The 17,849-nt window shown below is 42.3% G+C and overlaps 4 protein-coding genes across 5 annotated transcripts; 2 read left to right on the top strand and 2 right to left on the bottom strand.

Annotated features, from left to right (window-relative positions):
• Positions 1 to 1,023: 1,023 nt before the first annotated feature.
• LOC143378768 (uncharacterized) lies at positions 1,024 to 5,898 on the top strand. Of its 2 annotated transcripts, none has more exons than XM_076830733.1 (7): positions 1,024 to 1,197; positions 2,620 to 2,752; positions 4,225 to 4,479; positions 4,663 to 4,737; positions 4,821 to 4,901; positions 4,975 to 5,170; positions 5,238 to 5,898. In XM_076830733.1, exons 1-7 carry the CDS (start codon positions 1,156 to 1,158, stop codon positions 5,347 to 5,349), a joined length of 894 nt encoding a protein of 297 aa, XP_076686848.1. In that variant the 5' UTR covers positions 1,024 to 1,155; the 3' UTR covers positions 5,350 to 5,898. The 2 variants fall into 2 exon arrangements, with proteins under 2 accessions (XP_076686848.1, XP_076686849.1); XM_076830734.1 differs by having other exon boundaries at positions 4,663 to 4,734.
• On the bottom strand, positions 5,853 to 10,242 carry Art3 (arginine methyltransferase 3). Its single transcript, XM_076830699.1, has 8 exons — positions 9,878 to 10,242; positions 8,905 to 9,258; positions 8,662 to 8,831; positions 8,435 to 8,593; positions 8,096 to 8,283; positions 7,787 to 8,013; positions 7,344 to 7,703; positions 5,853 to 7,272 (listed from the first exon to the last, which is right to left on the bottom strand). Exons 1-8 carry the CDS (start codon positions 9,888 to 9,890, stop codon positions 7,163 to 7,165), a joined length of 1,581 nt encoding a protein of 526 aa, XP_076686814.1. The 5' UTR covers positions 9,891 to 10,242; the 3' UTR covers positions 5,853 to 7,162.
• LOC143378762 (uncharacterized) lies at positions 10,220 to 13,506 on the top strand. Its single transcript, XM_076830712.1, has 9 exons — positions 10,220 to 10,275; positions 10,387 to 10,716; positions 11,045 to 11,297; positions 12,233 to 12,361; positions 12,430 to 12,532; positions 12,606 to 12,729; positions 12,814 to 12,961; positions 13,028 to 13,156; positions 13,221 to 13,506. The coding sequence occupies exons 2-9, from the start codon at positions 10,600 to 10,602 to the stop codon at positions 13,394 to 13,396; spliced, it is 1,179 nt and encodes a 392-aa protein (XP_076686827.1). The 5' UTR covers positions 10,220 to 10,275; positions 10,387 to 10,599; the 3' UTR covers positions 13,397 to 13,506.
• Positions 13,435 to 15,789, bottom strand: LOC143378746 (fidgetin-like protein 1). The gene is made up of 2 exons (XM_076830692.1): positions 15,423 to 15,789; positions 13,435 to 15,351 (listed from the first exon to the last, which is right to left on the bottom strand). Exons 1-2 carry the CDS (start codon positions 15,575 to 15,577, stop codon positions 13,536 to 13,538), a joined length of 1,971 nt encoding a protein of 656 aa, XP_076686807.1. The 5' UTR covers positions 15,578 to 15,789; the 3' UTR covers positions 13,435 to 13,535.
• Positions 15,790 to 17,849: the final 2,060 nt, after the last annotated feature.

Here is a 17,849-nt window from a genome sequence, read left to right on the forward strand (position 1 = left end):
AACTTTAAGCTACACCCGTATGTGATTAGAGGTTAGAATTACAGTGCACGGTGTCGTCCCTTTGGAAACCTTCAATCGTTCGACCGTGCAGTCAATGCAATCAATCACTGATACGCAGAAAAATGTATTCAGTGCACGCACACTTTCCCTAGCCTCTTATCTAAACTCCTCTGACGCAAGTCGCAGCAATTTTCGACTTCTACCCGATCCTCGGTTTCCTTAAGCCCGCGCAACACAATAAGACCTACACCCTACCCTATCGACTTCCCCACAGAGCCACGAAACGTCAAACAACCGTATCTATCTCGAACACTGTGACCACTAACTATGCTAACTACGTGCAGTGATTTACGATCAGCCTGTCGCAATTACACGCTGTCGCAGCGGTTCCCACCTGGTGCTCCGCGATACGAAGTTTAGGCTTTCGAGAAAAATTATCTTATAAAAAATTACCTAATTTTTTATATTATTAAAAGAAAAACTAATTGAGATTCGGGGTTTCGCGAAATTCCGGTGGGTTTGGAATGGTTCCGTGGGAAAATTGAATTGTGAATCGCTACGCTATTGGAATCTCCCCAAACCTAAAACGAATCAAATTCCTTTCACTAATGCATTTAAACTTTCGAGTCTCGAGTAAATGAAAATAATCGCTTCAGCAAAAAGCGACGTCGAGTCAGACTTCGGATCGAGGTAATCCCCAATCCCGTTTCCGAATCGCACGTTGCGTTCTGGATCTCGAGGACCGCCGCCAATGGAGCGTATCCGCAATTATTGCGTCAGCTATCGCGGGGCCGCGCCGCCGGTGATTGGCCGGTCCCGAAGAGCGGGAAATCCCCGTTGAAACCTGCTTCTTCCGCGCTGTCCGTCCCCGCGGTTCTCCCGTTGACGTCTTTCGCGTCACCGAGCCTGGCGACCCCGACTTCGTCAGAGACATTTCGGCGACCGGCGATCAGTATCGCGCAGCGCTACACCGCCGCGACGTCGCTGTACATCTGCTCGCAAGTATTCTGGCCCCTGCGGGACCGGGCGACGCGATTCGCTATCCACGCACCGTCGGACGATACCTGGTGACCGCGATAACTTTCCGAACGCTGCGTTCTTCGGACCGACTGCACACCGTCGTTTTGAAAACCGAGCGACCGTACGGGGGAGGCCATGGATCCATTCGACGGCTACGACAGGACCGACTTGTCGGAGGTGAGGTATAGCCTTGCTTGTTTACGCGGTTTCGGTTACGTTCCGTTCGTGCGCACGATTGTTCGAGTTCACACTCGGGCCGCAATACTCGCGCGATCCGCGACCATTTCACATGCCCATTTTAACCACGCGCCTCGCTGGCGTTCCGTAATAACTTTCTACGAAAACGGGAATGTTGCTTTTGGAGTGACAGTCGAATGAGGAAATGGAACGTGTAACCGATGGGGGCTTTGATCTTGGGTAATCTTTATTGTCGAATGTTGTTCGTAGGAAGTTAGTCTTAATACTCGTAACGTTTAATATCCTCGTGGTTTTTGGTGTTTGGTTAGCGGAGTCGGAAAGAGTAAATTAATCGCTGGCCAATTAGTAGCCAGTGGTAGCGGACGGAGGAGGACATATGTTCGCGGGGCAGACAATAGTCGCAAATGTTGGAAAGTATGCTGACACGTGACGCTCAACTATGAATCTTAATCTGTTTCTCGACGGTGGCATATAAGACCAGGAGCTCGAATAAAAGTCCCTGCCAAGAAGTCGGCAGTAAATCGGTGCAGAGCCCGTTCACATTTTTCCGACTTGTTTACGCCGGCGGTGCCGCGTGACGTTCGCGAAAAAGAAAAAGCGAACGGCCCGTTTCGGTCCATACGAGAATTCAGTAGCGCCACTGCTGCGTCAAAACAAACGCGTCCACGCGTAAAAGGCCCGTATCTGTGGCAATCTGTTTCCCGATATATTAAACGCAGGAATTCGACTCGAAGGATATCGTATTCCAGCGATCGAATAACAAGCTCGCGAGCTGTAATTATATCGTAAAATACTTGGCCCTTTGTATTGTAATTTCCCCCGTGGTTAAACGAAATGCAGAATACCTTAACTGTTGACGAGGTGCGTCGAATGGTAGCCAATTAAAATGTTTGTGGGAACAATTTATTCTCCTCGCTGTGCCGCGATTACCCCCGCCGTTGCTGACGCGAAAAGGAAAAAGGATCGATTACGGAAATTAGCCGGGGCGGAGATAAGCTTCCGCGGATTTAGTTGTTACTAAATAAAATTCGTGTGTGTTAATTCGCCAATCAGGAGTCATTTACTGTGCGCTTGGCTTCGCCTAAGCAACGTAACGCTTGACGTAAAAAAAAGGCAATTACGTTCGAAAGAAGCAACGGTCCGTGGTTATTTATTGCGAATTGCCGATACCTGTTCTGTACAGATATTCCACTTACTTATAATCGCGCGGCGTAAATACTGTGTCTGTATGTGCGCACACGAGCGTCGGGTATAGCATTGCAACGATCTCCTTTTTTTTTCTCTCTCTTCTTCGTCGCGCTGAAAGAGAGGCAAAACGCTCGAAGTCGCCGGCAAGGTCATTAACGTAGAAGCTCGACTTCGTTTCGGATTTGTTTGTCATAGGATACGTTTCGGTTGCAGGTGTACCCATCGTTTGCGAGCCTCAACGACGAAGATGACCACTTTTTATTGGACATGGACTCGCTGGTGGCGAGAAAAAGCAACGCTCTGACGACGCGCAGCTACGAGCCGGCGCGAAAAAAGTGTAGCTTCGGTAATGACCGCGATGTGTTTGTTGAAACTTATTAACATTTCCAGGTCATTGTATTTAGTAATACTGTCGCAGTGTAAATACTGTGTCAATGCGAGAGATAGTATACTACGTCGATGTGCTCGCCACGGTAGAGCTGGCCGAGTACTTGAAATACGAGTCGAGTAGAACTCGATTGGTGAATAGATGTAACTTCTTTAGAGTGCTCGAATAACTCGAGTACTGGTATCGGAATAGATCGACTTGTTTTGGGATACTCGGGGTGTTCGGGTACTCAACTTCGCTTGAGTAGTACTCAAAGTAATTAACTCCACTTGGGTACTCAAAGTACACGAGTTTATTTGAGAACTCAAAGTATTGAACTCCATTCGAGTACTCGAAATATTCAACTCTGTTTGAGTACTCAAAGTAATCAACTCAACTCCGCTCGAGTACTCAAAGTAATCAACTCAACTCCACTTGCGTACTGGAAGTAATCAACTCAACTCCACTTGAGTACTCGAGGTATTCAACTTCGCTCGAGTACTCAAAGTAATCAACTCAACTCCGTTCGAGTATTCAAAGAAATCAACTCAACTCCACATGAGTACTCGAGGTATTCAACTCAACTCCACTTGCGTACTGGAAGTAATCAACTCAACTCCACTTGAGTACTCGAGGTATTCAACTCCGCTCGAATATTCAAAGCAATCAACTCAACTCCGTTCGAGTACTCAAAGAAATCAACTCAACTCCGTTCGAGTACTCAAAGAAATCAACTCAACTCCACTTGAGTACTCGAGGTATTCAACTGAACTCCGTTCGAGTACTCAAAGAAATCAACTCAACTCCGTTCGAGTACTCAAAGAAATCAACTCAACTCCGTTCGAGTACTCAAAGAAATCAACTCAACTCCGTTCGAGTACTCAAAGAAATCAACTCAACTCCGTTCGAGTACTCAAAGAAATCAACTCAACTCCACTTGAGTACTCGAGGTAATCAACTGAACTCCGTTCGAGTACTCAAAGAAATCAACTCAACTCCACTTGAGTACTCGAGGTAATCAACTGAACTCCGTTCGAGTTCTCAAAGAAATCAACTCAACTCCGCTCGAGTACTCAAAGTAATCAACTTAACTCCTCTCGAGTACTCAAAGTAATCAACTCAACTCCGCTCGAGTACTCAAAGTAATTAATTCAATTCTGCTCGGGTACTCAAAGTAATCAACTCAACTTCCCTTGAGTACTCAAAGAAACCAACTCAACTCCATTCGCGAACTCAAACTATTCAACCCCGCTTGAGTATTCGAGCTCTTAACTCCGTTTGAGTCACCAAATCCGATTTAGCTTCCCTCGTCTTTCCAATGTATTCGGATTTAGCTCTGGTTCTCGCTACAATTCCCATTCACGAAACGTCATTTCACTTCGCTCCTATCACACCCCTCCCCTCCATTAGCTTCGCCCATTAATCTTGTCATGTCATCACGTGGCCAACAGGTGAGGAGAACAATGAAATTGACGGCACCGGCTGGTCAGACAAGCCCGTCAGAGACTGGTGTCAAGAGGAGACGATAAATTGGCTGATGTCCGCGGCGTCTTACATCGGCCAGCCGTACAGTATGATCCAGCACAGTCTGGCGGTGCCTGGAAACGAGCTGGTCACCTTCAGCAGAGGCGATTTTATCAATCACGACTCCATATACGGAGATCGTCTCTATGACCTACTCCACTCTCAGCATATCTCGAATTTACGTATGTATCTGTCAGCTACGCGGCGCGCTGATAACAAATGTAACAGTAACCGAATATGTAGCGGAGCATCTCGCTAAATAAACATCGGCTTAACTAAGCAACGTTATTTCTCCTCCACCAATTCAATCTCGATTAAAGAGAATTGCCCGCTCCCGGCATCAAAACGAATAACTCTGATTGCAGTTCCATCATTCGACACCATACACCCCCATTCCGAGGACGAATACGCGCGGATCAATTCCAGCAATGCATCAGGTAGTGAGTCCACTGGATTTCGATTATATAAACGGAAAGGCATCGCCTCCGATTCACCCCTCTATTTAATCCTCCCGCTTTTGCAGACGCAGAATCGGACAACAGTATTGAAGTCTCCACCAAACGACCACCGGGCAGGCCGCGAGTATTAAAGCCAAAGAAGAATTGTGAGTAGCACCGAAGCTATTCTAAATAACTCGTCGCGCACATTCGGCTAACGTTACGTAACTCCGCTTTCAGCCACTAGCCAGGGAAAGCTTTGGGAGTTTATTAGGGACTTATTGCGCAACCGAGAGACGTGCCCCAGTTTAATCTGCTGGGAAGATTATTCGCAGGCGAAATTCCGGTTCGTCAAGAGCGACGAAGTCGCGAAACGATGGGGCTCGCGGAAGGGAAACACTAAGATGACGTACGAGAAACTCAGCCGCGCCATGAGGTACTTAACCGCAACCGCTTATCTAATTCGCATCTGTAATTGATTTAACGCTTGTCGATCCTTCCAGGTATTACTACAAAAGCAAAATCTTCCAACCCGTGCTCGGCCGAAGGTTGGTCTACCAGTTTGGGCCCAACGCGAAGGGCTGGCAGACGGACAACCCAAATTTCCGGCATTAAATCATTCGCCGTGGGCTTCCGGGATCCCGTGGATCCCTTCGGAGTCATTGTAAAAATTGTATAGAAACCCGAGGACAATAATTGTGATCAATCGCCAGGTCCATCTGCGCAGGATGCTTTTGGGGATTTGTACAGGGAGAGATTGCCGATCATCATTTTTACCGACGCGTTTTGTTAATGTTTCGACGAAGAAATACCGAGTATCTTGATAACGCAAAGATACGTCGAACGACGGCTCGATTAAAAACATTAAAAGACTAGGAAGAAAAGATCTAGTATTATAGACGTTGTACGCCAACTAGATTTAAACAACAAAGACAGTGCGAATGAGTGAAAAGTGTTTCTTGTATGGATGTTTGAATTTGAATGAGAGAGCGAGAGATACAAAGTGCGAATCGATCTTAGCTCCGTAAGATTTTCCCATAGTTTATTCGATTTTAAGCATGATCGTTTACTTATGTAAAAGTATACATATTAATCAAGAAAGGCAATAATTCTCGTCATTTACAATCAAATAAATTTGCTATTATTCTTTTTTTTTTATATATATCACAGAGTTGTGTCTTTATATATCCTTAGTTCGGTGAGCGCGCGGATAACCTTTTCAGCGGACCCTCGGTAAAATGAGACGCGGGCCACTTTTAAGAGCGAACTAAATTCTAAATTACAAGTAAGAAACGATACGGTGTAATATTAGAAGTGTTTCTCCTAGACGAATCTTAAAGACCCTAAGCAAAGATAGGTAAACTGTTGTGTCGTTTGCTCGCCAACCTGCGGAAGCTGGAATATCAGATCGACTTCGTGTCCTGTTAACTGTAAAATTCGTTAACAAGAGTCGGTAGCTAGATACTTATCCTACGAAGTAGCGCATGCAAGAAAGCTGGCGGATATATAATCGAATCTCAGGGAACTTCGGACGATTTCGTTACCTGTTCAAGTATTTAAATATCGAAGATGTATAGTATATAATATCGTGGTCGGTGAGATGCACAAGCGAGAGGCATGCATATATTAGATTTAAATTGATTTGTCGATGTTCCTTAGTTGGGTTGCACTTAACTTGAGCGAACTCGATTATCGTTGTTCTCGCGGCAGAGCCGTAATAAATGTACCGGGCTGTGCGTGCACTCCGTCAGCTTTGGAACACGTTACAACCTTCGAGCAGTCTCGTTATCCAAATCGATCGAGTATACATACAGCCGCGCGTACTTGAACGTTTGTTTTCTACCGCCGCCGATAACCGTTTAAAAAATTCGACGGAACCGTGAAACGAAACGCTATCGCCAACTATTCCCAGAAACACCTAGCTTCTCGAAGCGTTCGCTGTTACCTTAATTACAAATGTAAATTTAACGGCTATCGAAAGGCACGAATCGTAAACAACCGCTATCTCGAAGCACTTAACATTCGCGACGTTAATGCGGAAAGAAATGTGCGTGCATGCTTGTATAAAACAACTTATCGAAGTAACGGGCGTGATCTTTGGTCATAAAGTATACCGTAAGGCAACGTAACAGAAGGACCTTAAGATTGTTTACACCCATTTATCCATTGCGGGGGACGAGAGGCTTACGATGCACGCGATTATACGGTGATTCCTACGTTCTTAAAGGGCTTCAAAAATGTAAATCGTAGTGTCTTAAAAAATACGAGTACGGGCTGCTCTATGCTACAGTTTCTGAGCCGCGTTCCTACGGTAATTTCCAATGATAGTCATCAACGGTGTTGCGACCAGCAAGCTGCTCTGGACCCTATGTTCTTGGTGTTTGGCACTTACGTCTATTGTATGGACTTCGAAGCGAGCATTGAGGACTTATTCCAAGTAGTAAACTTGGCTAGTGTTTTTTATATGGATCGTGATAATAAGTCCTCTAATGTCCCTGACGTGTCTGCGACAGATTAACTTACCGCTTAAGATCTCCCCTGTGGAAAGAAGCGCTTGTAATTATTTGCGAACCCTCCACTAGATTTTTAAAAGATTTTATTGCAATTACCCTCGGTAATGCTGATTGGTTCGCTCAGCGAAAATACTGTTTGCTTCCAATGCGTCGGGGTTGAGTTGGGTCCCGTGCTGAAATGGACTGGATTGTCCAGGTCAAAGAAGATATCGAAGTAGCCAACGATCGCGGTCAGCGATCCTGTCTTCTTCACTTTCAGCTCGAACGGCGACGAGAAGTTCACGCAGTCCTTCACCACTTTGTATAAATCGAACGCTTGGATTTCGACGGTGCTCGTTATCAGTTCATCAGCGTCGCAGATTTCTATGCTTGGCTCGCGAACAACTTCTGCTTTCATGCAGCTCATCTTGAAACCGTACACGTTCGACCAGTAATCGATGAGCTCCACGTATCTTCCTATAAAAAGAGTAGTATTAATTTTTCGCCGCATCGGAAGATATCCTTCCTGTGGAATCTATCGATACATAAGTCGCACGCACTGGTATCTCCGCTCCCAACGATACTAAGCGTACACCTGTTGGGGAGAAGCGTTCCACCAGGTGCTAAGTAATGATCCCTCGCATATATGACAGTGTCCAGCATGCCCTCGAACAAGAGGAAGTAGCCCATCCATTCCGACACAATTGCATCTACTTTCTCTTCGTCGAGATTAATATCCTCCAGGCGACCTTTCTTCAAAGTGATAATATCACTCAAATTGTTCTCCCTGTCGTGCGAGAGAAATGATCTTGTTAGGCATACGGAAGTACGGGAAACCAGAGTTGGGCGTCATTCGAGTAAATTTTTACCTCACTATGTCGATAGCATGACAAATTACATCTGACTGGTCAACACTGATAACTTTCCGGCATCCAGTTTTCGCTGCGAACATAGACAGGATGCCAGTTCCACAGCCGACGTCCAGCACCACAGAGTTACTAAATCTATTCGCGTTCATCAATAACGCATCACGATAGCTTTCTGTTCGTATTTTGTCCTGTAGAAAAATAATACTTATAGTCTGCGAGTTTCGATTAAGGGGAATAGGCAGTCGAAAAATCGATTTGTTTTTATTTCATTTTCCGAAAGTATTATCTTTTCTGAATAAAATGCCGCTTGTCCCTTTAAAGAAGAATCTGCTTATTTACCGTTAGCATCTCGTGATGAATGGCGAAATGGCTGTACGTATTGAAGTAGCTTTTGTCGACGTTGCAATTGGAGTTGCCAGAGGGAACGACAGTGTTGTTCTCATCCGAATCGTCATCCAGCACGAGCTTCCGTGCCTTCTCTGTCATTTCATCTATTTGCTGTGAATGCGATTCATTAGACAGGTTTATCGCCTACCGCAGAGACATTAAACTTCACGCACGTATACCTGTTTTGCTAAGAAGCACGCCAACTCACGGTGCTCCAACTGTGCTCGCAGCGTTTGTATCGTCCTTTGCAATTCAGCGAAGTGTGCTTCGGACAACGTGACACAGCCATTCTCCGAGTTTACTGTATACGCTATAGGCTTCGTCGTCTTCTCTTCCAAGTCCTCGATATCTTTAAACGAACAAGTACAAAATTAACGTATTAACTCGACAATGGAATCTTCACTGCTTATCTGCGTAGTTACCAAACATCAGCCAGGGATCATCTTCTATAATAGGCCTCAAGTACTCGTCGCTCTCCCACGTCTTTATATTCAATGCGTTCAGCTGATCGGGCAGAACGTTCTTTTGTCTGATGAAATTGATCAATTTGATATAGGAATAAGTGTCGAGAGAGTGTCTCGCTATAAAGTTCTTCAAGTCGAATCTGTGCGAGGTCACGAGGTGCTCCAGCGCGGTGGGAAAGTTGCTTGTAACTTCGTTGCAAAAAAGGCACGGTATCGATTCAAAATCCTCCGTGATCTCGTCCCAGTCGTCTCCGCTGTCGTCATCGCTCCTTCCGTCCATCTCGCACTCGTAGTCGGTCTTCGATGGAACGGCTGCAGATTAACGGGCATTAACTCTCGGAAGACAAATGGTGGATATGGTCGCGTAAGACGAACGCAGAGTCAGTTTGACCCATAGCAACATTTCTATGGTAAATGGGTTTCACGAAAAAATTGAATATAAAATGAATTAATCCCACATAAATAGGTAATAAAAAAATACATAAAAAAAAACATTCACGTACATTCGATACATAAAATAGGTGTATCTCCTGTATGATTTTTACAAATAATGCTACTGCAATTTAGGCATCTTACACTATACTTTGCCATCGCCGTCACAAATGTAACATCGTGATCGACTTTATCAGAGTTGGATCAAAATGACCCTGCATTCGTTGTACGAGGGTTAAAAAACAGCCCCCCAGCTGTACCATATTCGTAACACTGAAGTGAAAAATTAACAACAGAAGATCGTTCGTTTCAATGCAAACAACATTCCTTACTCGATCTTTGCATACACGAAACATGTTTTAAGTGATCTTTAAGTTAAATTAACACTCTGAAATTCGAATGAGTACCAGAAGATCCAGAGACTTAATCGAAAAATATAAATGTGAAGTATTAGTTTTGTGAGTACTCGAGAGTTTAAAAAGGAAATTTTGATTCGTACCTTGTTCTGTCATTCTGCGGCTAGTTGCTCCGAATAATAAGTAATGACTATTGCGATCGAAACGGAAGCGTGTAAATTCCGTGAAGGTTAGAGATCCGCGCTGGTTCGACTCATTTGTGCACGTGCTGCGGCAGGCAAAGCCCCTCTCGCTTAATGTCAAATCTGGTATTATATATCACATCGCGCATTGACCAATAAAAACCTTCTATTCGTATAGGTGGTCCCCAAACTATGTAGAATTTAATGTTTATTGATTCCACTCGACTCTCGAGTACACTTGACCCTTTAAACTTTTCTTTCTTCGTCCACGGCCCCCTCCCCCCTTCCCCCGATCCTGCAAGAAAACTGGAGCACAAAGGAAATTTTTTTCGCTCGTCTCGCTGATTATTCACGGATAGGTAATCAAATAAAGGGAATGTCCCTGAAAAAGTATCGCTCTCTTTTCTTTGAGAATTTAAGAGAGCCGATGTTGCTAAAAAAGGAATTAATTCGCCAGTGTTCTTTTAAAGGGAACGATTAAGATCGGGGACAAATATTTCCACAAGGACTTTCAGATTTTCAAGGGGTTTCTGAAGCGGGACACTGTTGTACCCAAAGCTGGTAACAACAAATGAAAATTCGCTCATTGGAAGGAAATAAACCGATTACAGATACGCGGTAGTTACACGTCGCGTTCAGTTCCATTGCCAGAGCATTTAATTTGCGACATTTGACAAGTGAAAATGACTTTCCCACCGGAGATATGGGAGCAAATATTTTTATACGTGGATCCAGTGGTGCTTACGAATTTCAAAACAGTTTGCAAGTGCTGGAACCTAGTTATCGATAAGATTTTAAAGGTACGTCTTGCGTGTTGTCCGAAGTCAGAATGCACCGGTTTTTTTTTTACACTTACATGATTCTATGTTCGTGTACAGTTCGTAAAAATTCTTAGTTTATTGTGGACAAATTTCTTAGCTTATTTAGACGAAACCACGTGACTGAAATCATTGTCGCATTGTTGTTAAATTTAAAACGTACGTAAACATGAATGCAAGTGCATGCGCGCACACACATGCATGGCGCGCGCGTGTGTACATCTGTGATGGCTGTAGAAGATATTAAACTTTTGCAGCTTTCAATCAAATTTCAATTAAGAATTACTTACCATTTATGAATCGATTCTAGGAAAACAACCACTGGTATAAAATATGCAAGAGGGAGATATCAGAGGATTTATGGAGCACCTTGTGCGAGACGTTAAAACCAGATAAGTTTTACACAGAGCTACACGAGAAACACGATGCTGCGCTGTGGAGAACGATGTTCAAGCTATGGATCAAGTGCAAAAATATAACAAAATACAATGTGGAAAGCAAGTCCATTGAACCGTTGTCGAAATACCGAGGCGAGGAATGTATCACTTGTACAGCTACCTCAGGTAACAGGATACATTAGCGCAGTGCTCTGCAACCTTTTCTCATCCTGGGCACACCTAAGCCCTTCCCAGAATTCCATGGTACACCACAAGCAAAAATGTGCAAAGCACACAGAAGTTGCGAAGCGTATACACAGAAATTACATTTATTTGTGAAAAACTTTGTTGAAAAAATCTTGTGCTTTTTCTCCTTTTGGAAGCATTGCGCTGTGGCATACTAGGCATTGTCTCATGGCACAGTAGTTGCGGATAGTGATACTGTCTTGAATGTCCACAGATGGACAAAAAATTATTTGAAATAAAAATTTGTGTACGAAATTTGTTGCTCATCTCTGCTTGAAACTCTTAAAAATCTTGATAAGTCTTGAATCTTGATAAGTCTTGAGTCTTGATAAGTCTTGAGTCTTGATAAGTCTTGAGTCTTGATAAGTCTTGAGTCTTGATAAGTCTTGAGTCTTGATAAGTCTTGAGTCTTGATAAGTCTTGAGTCTTGATAAGTCTTGAGTCTTGATAAGTCTTGAGTCTTGATAAGTCTTGAGTCTTGATAAGTCTTGAGTCTTGATCGTCTTGGAAGTGTTGAAACTCTTGCTTCAAAGACTTGGTAAGTTTCGGACCCGTATGTACTTCCACCGCCACCGTCATAAACCGCGACCCTGGCGAGACCCTCTGGCCGATCAACCTGGCTAGTTTTTGGTAACCAGATGTTCATTTTCAAGACTTTTAAGACCTATCAAGACTCAAGACTATCAAGACTCAAGACCTATCAAGACTCAAGACTATCAAGACTCAAGACCTATCAAGACTCAAGTCTTTCAAGAGTTTTAAGCTTCGAATCATGTTCGAAGTGCTTTGAATCTCATCACTAGTTGCGGAGCACTGCATTAGCGCACCGAACACATGAAACTGCATTTGAAATTTATAACGAACACTTTCCGCAGGGAATATATTGGCTGTCGGGACGTCCGAGGGGTACATTTACTTTTACGATATTTGTAATTTGCACAAAGGTGCGATATACATAGCTGACCACAAGGAATATGTAAGGAGCGTGCACTTATGCAGAGATGGTATTCGTATTTCTTTTTTAATAAATAATTTCGATGAGTTCTTTTGATTAGCAATATACGTTTTGCAGATACAAACGTGATTTGTATTTCGTGCTCTGTTTATGATCATATAAGCTTCTGGGATATTGCTTCGAAGAAGCTGATCGATAAGACGCGTGGGAAGCTGATTTGGTATGGCTTGAAGAATTTATAAATGATAGGCATGAAATAATTGCGTGGTTACTAAATATTGAACGTTTAACAGTACGAGTTACAGTTACTGTTACATCGCCAAGCATAATGTGATAGTTATCGAAGGACCGATACCAAGGACTATGTATAAATTCGGTACGGATAATATTATCGCTATTGGCTCAGATAACGATAAAGTAAGTGTTCAGCGATTATTAAAAAGTTTAAGAAACATAACTCGATAGATTTCTCATTTGAACTGCGGACGTGTTACTGCTAAGGTATATTTTTATACGGAAGAGGGACATTACGTTCACTGGAACCTGAGCGCGGACAAAGAAAACTATACTTACACCTGTGTTCAACCGCCAAACATACGAATTCGACGTTATTATACTTTTAAACCGGATATAATCGTCTGTATCGCAGGTAGGTGCTCATTTATCAATTAAATTTGTGAGTGTATAAAACTAACGAGATATCTTATTATTGTAGAATATGGATACTTAGGTTTTCTAGTGCGAGGCAAAGAATGGAAGTTACATAATGTATTTCCTACATTACATGGCACTCCGACAGATGTTTTAGTGTACGGCAATGTACTTATTCTAGGCTTAGATTCAGGTAATAGAACATTTCCTTTGTGCAACGTAAGAGTATCGTAATGTACGCAAACGATTATTTCCAGGGAACGTGCATATATTTTATATAGAAGACTTCGATAAGATAGATTTTAATGTTATGACATCGAAAAGACTGATACTTGACACTACGGCTGTTATTTCCTTGAATATAATGGTTCATTCCGAGGAATACTTGTTAATATCTTACAAAAAGAAAATCTATATCGCTAAATTCACATAACAAATCTTTCTTACGTAGATATTGAAGTAACTCCTACATCATTAATAGCCGTATTTATTATAAAAACTTGTAGTACAAAAATATATATTTGATATTTAAAGTAAATGAAATACTGAATCGTTCAAATTATTTCTCCCCCCTATACTTTATAATTCTGCGCCGTCCCAGTTCCATATATAGAATCCCATTCGATATAAGTTGATAAGCTGGACTCGGATACACTGGGGCGTACGTGTATCAGCGCTTCTTTAAAATCATCCACAGTCACTTGTCTGACGTCTTCCTTCCTAATATTTTCTAACTGGCTGAACGAAATACTTCTAATCGGTCCCATGCTAGCTTCTTTGCACAAATTGGACATATCTGCCCCTGAATATCCCTTCGATCGCTCAGCTACATCGTTAACGTCTTCCTCCGTGAGATTGTGCGGAATAGTTACCAACAAGGTATTTATAATTTGTTTACGAGCTTGAACTTCCGGCAGAGGTACGTAGAGCCTCTTAACGAGTCGCCTTCGCGCTGCCTCGTCCAGTTCTTGAGGTCTGTTCGTTGCTCCTACGATTAACATACGGTCTTCCTCGCCAGTCGCTGCCCCATCTAATTGTACCAGGAACTCGGTTTTCAACCTCCTAGAACTTTCGTGCTCGGTTTCGGACCTCTGAGTGAGCAAAGAGTCTATCTCGTCTATGAAAATAACCGACGGCTGGTAAACCCTAGCCACGGCGAACAACGCTCTGACCATCTTCTCTCCCTCTCCTATCCACTTTGAAGTCAAAGAGCTCGCAGAGATTGAAAAGAATGTCGACTTGCTCTGCGAGGCTATACACTTTCCTATAAGCGTCTTCCCGGTACCTGGAGGTCCAAATAACAAAACCCCTTTAGGCGGCCTACGCAGGCCGGTGAAAATATCGGGTCTCAACATAGGATACACGATTACTTCCTTGATAATCTTCTTCGCGTACTCTAGACCAGCTATGTCGTCCCAAGAAACAGTCGCTTTCGAATGCATTATCTCGTTCTTTATTAATTCAATCATTTTCGGCTCCACGTTCTTCAGTCTCTCGTCTTCCACTTCCATAGTATCAGTCTCGCTATTGTACATATCCTGACCCTGCGTCGCTTTCTCCTTCTCGCGTCTAAGCGGGCACATGAACTGCGAATTCACAGACGACTTGCCGCCTAAAGTCTTTTTCTGCGCCGCTCTGTTATTCTTCGCCTGCTGCACGCTCAACTCGTCCCTAGCAGTCTTGAAGCATTTCATCTTAGGTCTAGGGGCTTCGTAATCATCTTCGCTGCTCTGAGGAAAAACTTGGGACTTTAATTTCACATTGTTTTTATAAACGCTGGACGGTTCATGATTATTTCTAGGTACATTAAACGAATCCTCTCTGAGAAATTTCGACTCGGTTCTCGGTTTGAACTTAAGTAATTGCTGGCGTGGTTCGTTATGATTGTCTCGATTTATCGAGTGAGCTTTAGGCACCTGCCTGTTAGTACAACTTACTTGCACGCTACTGCTCTCGTCTGCGGAATTGCTCGACGATACGGAACACCTCTCCGCTGCAAACTGCACATTACTTCCTGGCCTTCCTCTGCCATCTATATTCGAACCCTTACCAACATTCGCTTTTACTTGAGCGCTGATCTTTCTGTTTCTTACTAACAGCTCTTTATTCTTCCACGTACTTATAATGTTCTCAATGTGCCTATCATTAAAGACTCTTCCACGACACGGCATGGTATTATCATTCTGGCAAGATAGAGGCTTCACGAAGCTGATGGCTACGTCTACGTCACTTAAACCAGACTTCCACGCCTGTGGATTGTTATCGACCTTTGGCGTTTGCGCCTTGAACTGCTTCCAATAATTATTCACGCCCTCCTTGCTTTCCATTAGACTCTGGTAATCTTCTAAACTTCTTCGAAGCAGGCAAGCTGCCATGTCCTCTGATTCACTGTGGAATATATATATATATCTATTTGTTTGTGAGTTATATTGAATGTACACGTAGATTACGAAACTTACAGCTGTTTTGCAGTCAAATATTTGGTGGCGAGGCACCTGCGTTCGATGTCTACGATCTCTGTATCGTCTTTGTTTTCTTGAGAGAATTTTAAGATGTGATATGCTGCTAGGAAATTATTCCTCTTCTTGTTCATTGTGGCGTCAGCAGTGGCCATGTTCGTCCCCAAATTAGGAAACTAAGTATGTCCTTTTCGATAGAACTGATTTTTCTTAAATTGCAGTACTTACTTAGTTCGCTTGATTTTCTATATTGTAAATCTAACGCGACAAGGGTGATTCGAACGTACGAGCGAAATGAAGACGCTAGCGCGGGAAGAATTAATACTAGATATGTCGCGCGATCTTTACTTTACCGTCGATGGATAATCATAACTATTTGAAGTTATCGCAGATATGTTTAAACGTTGCCAGAAATGTTATTTGTATTTGTATTTTTGTGCTCTTGTTAAACGGGATGGCGTTTCAAAGCATATCGCTTTGTATTGCCCAACGAACTATAGTCCGCCCTTTTATCTTCTCCCCCTCTCTCTCCTTCGGGTCCCAGCAGCAACGGCGCACCGGGAGAAAGGTGGTCACATGACTTATATGTTTAGTTTCTTCTTTTAGTTTTTTGGATTTTTTTCGAAAACCGTTTGTCGCACGAGAAAAAGTAATAGAACATAAAAGATGCTCCTTGTCCGAATCTACAACTTTTGTTTGACATATTTTTTTATTTACTCAATAACTTGGAGGATATTATATAAAATCGACTTCGCGAGCTGTTACATAATGATTTAAATGTTTAAGGGCCCAGGGGCAGCCTTTCCCGTTATCCGATCGAGCTGAAACTTTACACGGATTTTTTTTTAATTAATTGGAACTATTCTGGAGGGTGCCCCCGAAGAAAATCGACCTTTGCTATTCTTTTCGCTATTCCAACCAAATACATTTTTTTTCAAAACGACGAAACGCGTTAGCTAGCAAACTAATCCTTCTAGCTTCTCAAAAAAAAAAACTCAAATCGTTTGGACCAATTTTAAAAAAGTTATGCGATTTTAAAAAGTGTCCGAATATTAATGCGAGTCACTGTATAAGAATGATGACCTTGACAACATATTTCAAGGTCATCAAAATCGGCGAGGAATGGCTAAAATAGTAATTACCGAGAAATGCATTGAATTTTAGGTCTACTCTGTACCTCGCCTCTACATTCGCGTACGTGTCTTGTACCTACCATACTACATAGAACCTCGATCGTAACAACAGAAGATTTCATGTAATGGCGTGGGAGTTAATCAAACACAGATTGATTGAGTTAGTCGCCTGTGTACACACTGTAACAAGGTAGATAATCGATTTCACTTGAAACTTCTTCTCTTTTCAATTTTCGCGTTATTCAGATCTCTGGGCGACTATTAATAGCGTCAAGATAATAGTTGACACAGACTGCTTTGAAGTAAAATTGCACTGCCAAATGGATCTTGAAGCGATCATCTAGCAATCTTGAGGTGTATCTGGCAATAACTTTGGCACGAATCTATTACTAGGTAACTTTGAAGAGATCTTGAGAACTTGAAGTGACCCTCACATATCTTCGAATTGATCTCAAAATGATTTTAAAAAAATCTAAAAAAAAATGAAGTGTCTCTGCAACGACCTTGAACTCAGAATCTTAACCAAGGCTCTTCGTCTAATACTATTATATAAATTTGAAGTTGCATACTTCGAAATGCGTTTTCTCAGTAAGTTTGAACTGTATATGTTGTCGGTTTTTGAAAACCGTTTCTTTTTTATGAATTTGTAAAATTCGAAAACGGGTTTTTAAATTCAAGGAAACGGGTTTGGATGCTAGAATTAATGTGTAAAAATTAATTAATTATTTAATTAAAAACGTTAACATTTTAACTTGAAATCGCTTCGGACACAAGCAAATTATAGTAGGTAAGAGTTTACTGTAAAAATATAATCTTCGTGAGTTCGGAAGAAAAATACTAAATCTAATAAAGATTTATAATTTATATCTTGCATGGATTTTAGTTATTTTAGTTCTTTTTCATTTGGTTTTGTATGCAGTGTATTTTATTGTGTTATATTTTTGTAGATCCATAAGTATTAAATGAACTCAAAATTGTATGGGTTTGCACGGATTTTAGTTATTTTAATTTTTTTTTATTTGGCAAGAAAAAATATTTTACAGTTCACGAGTTATAACAGAAAAACGGAAAATAACCGGATTTTCAGGGGTCAATTACACCCCGTTAGAGTAAATTTGGGCAGCAAACAAAAATTGCGCTGTAATCAGAGGAAAATTCCCTACATATTCACGAAGTTTCAGAATTTTTTGAATTTCCGGGTTCGGGATGTTCCTATTTTAAAAACTCCCTCCCCTTCGCCGGGGAAAGATATATAACCCGGGCAACGCCGGGAACTTTAAGTCTCTTCATAATT

The sequence above is a fragment of the Andrena cerasifolii genome, chromosome 2 (genome assembly GCF_050908995.1).
Source record: "Andrena cerasifolii isolate SP2316 chromosome 2, iyAndCera1_principal, whole genome shotgun sequence".
In the NCBI taxonomy this organism is placed as follows: Eukaryota; Metazoa; Arthropoda; class Insecta; order Hymenoptera; family Andrenidae; genus Andrena; species Andrena cerasifolii.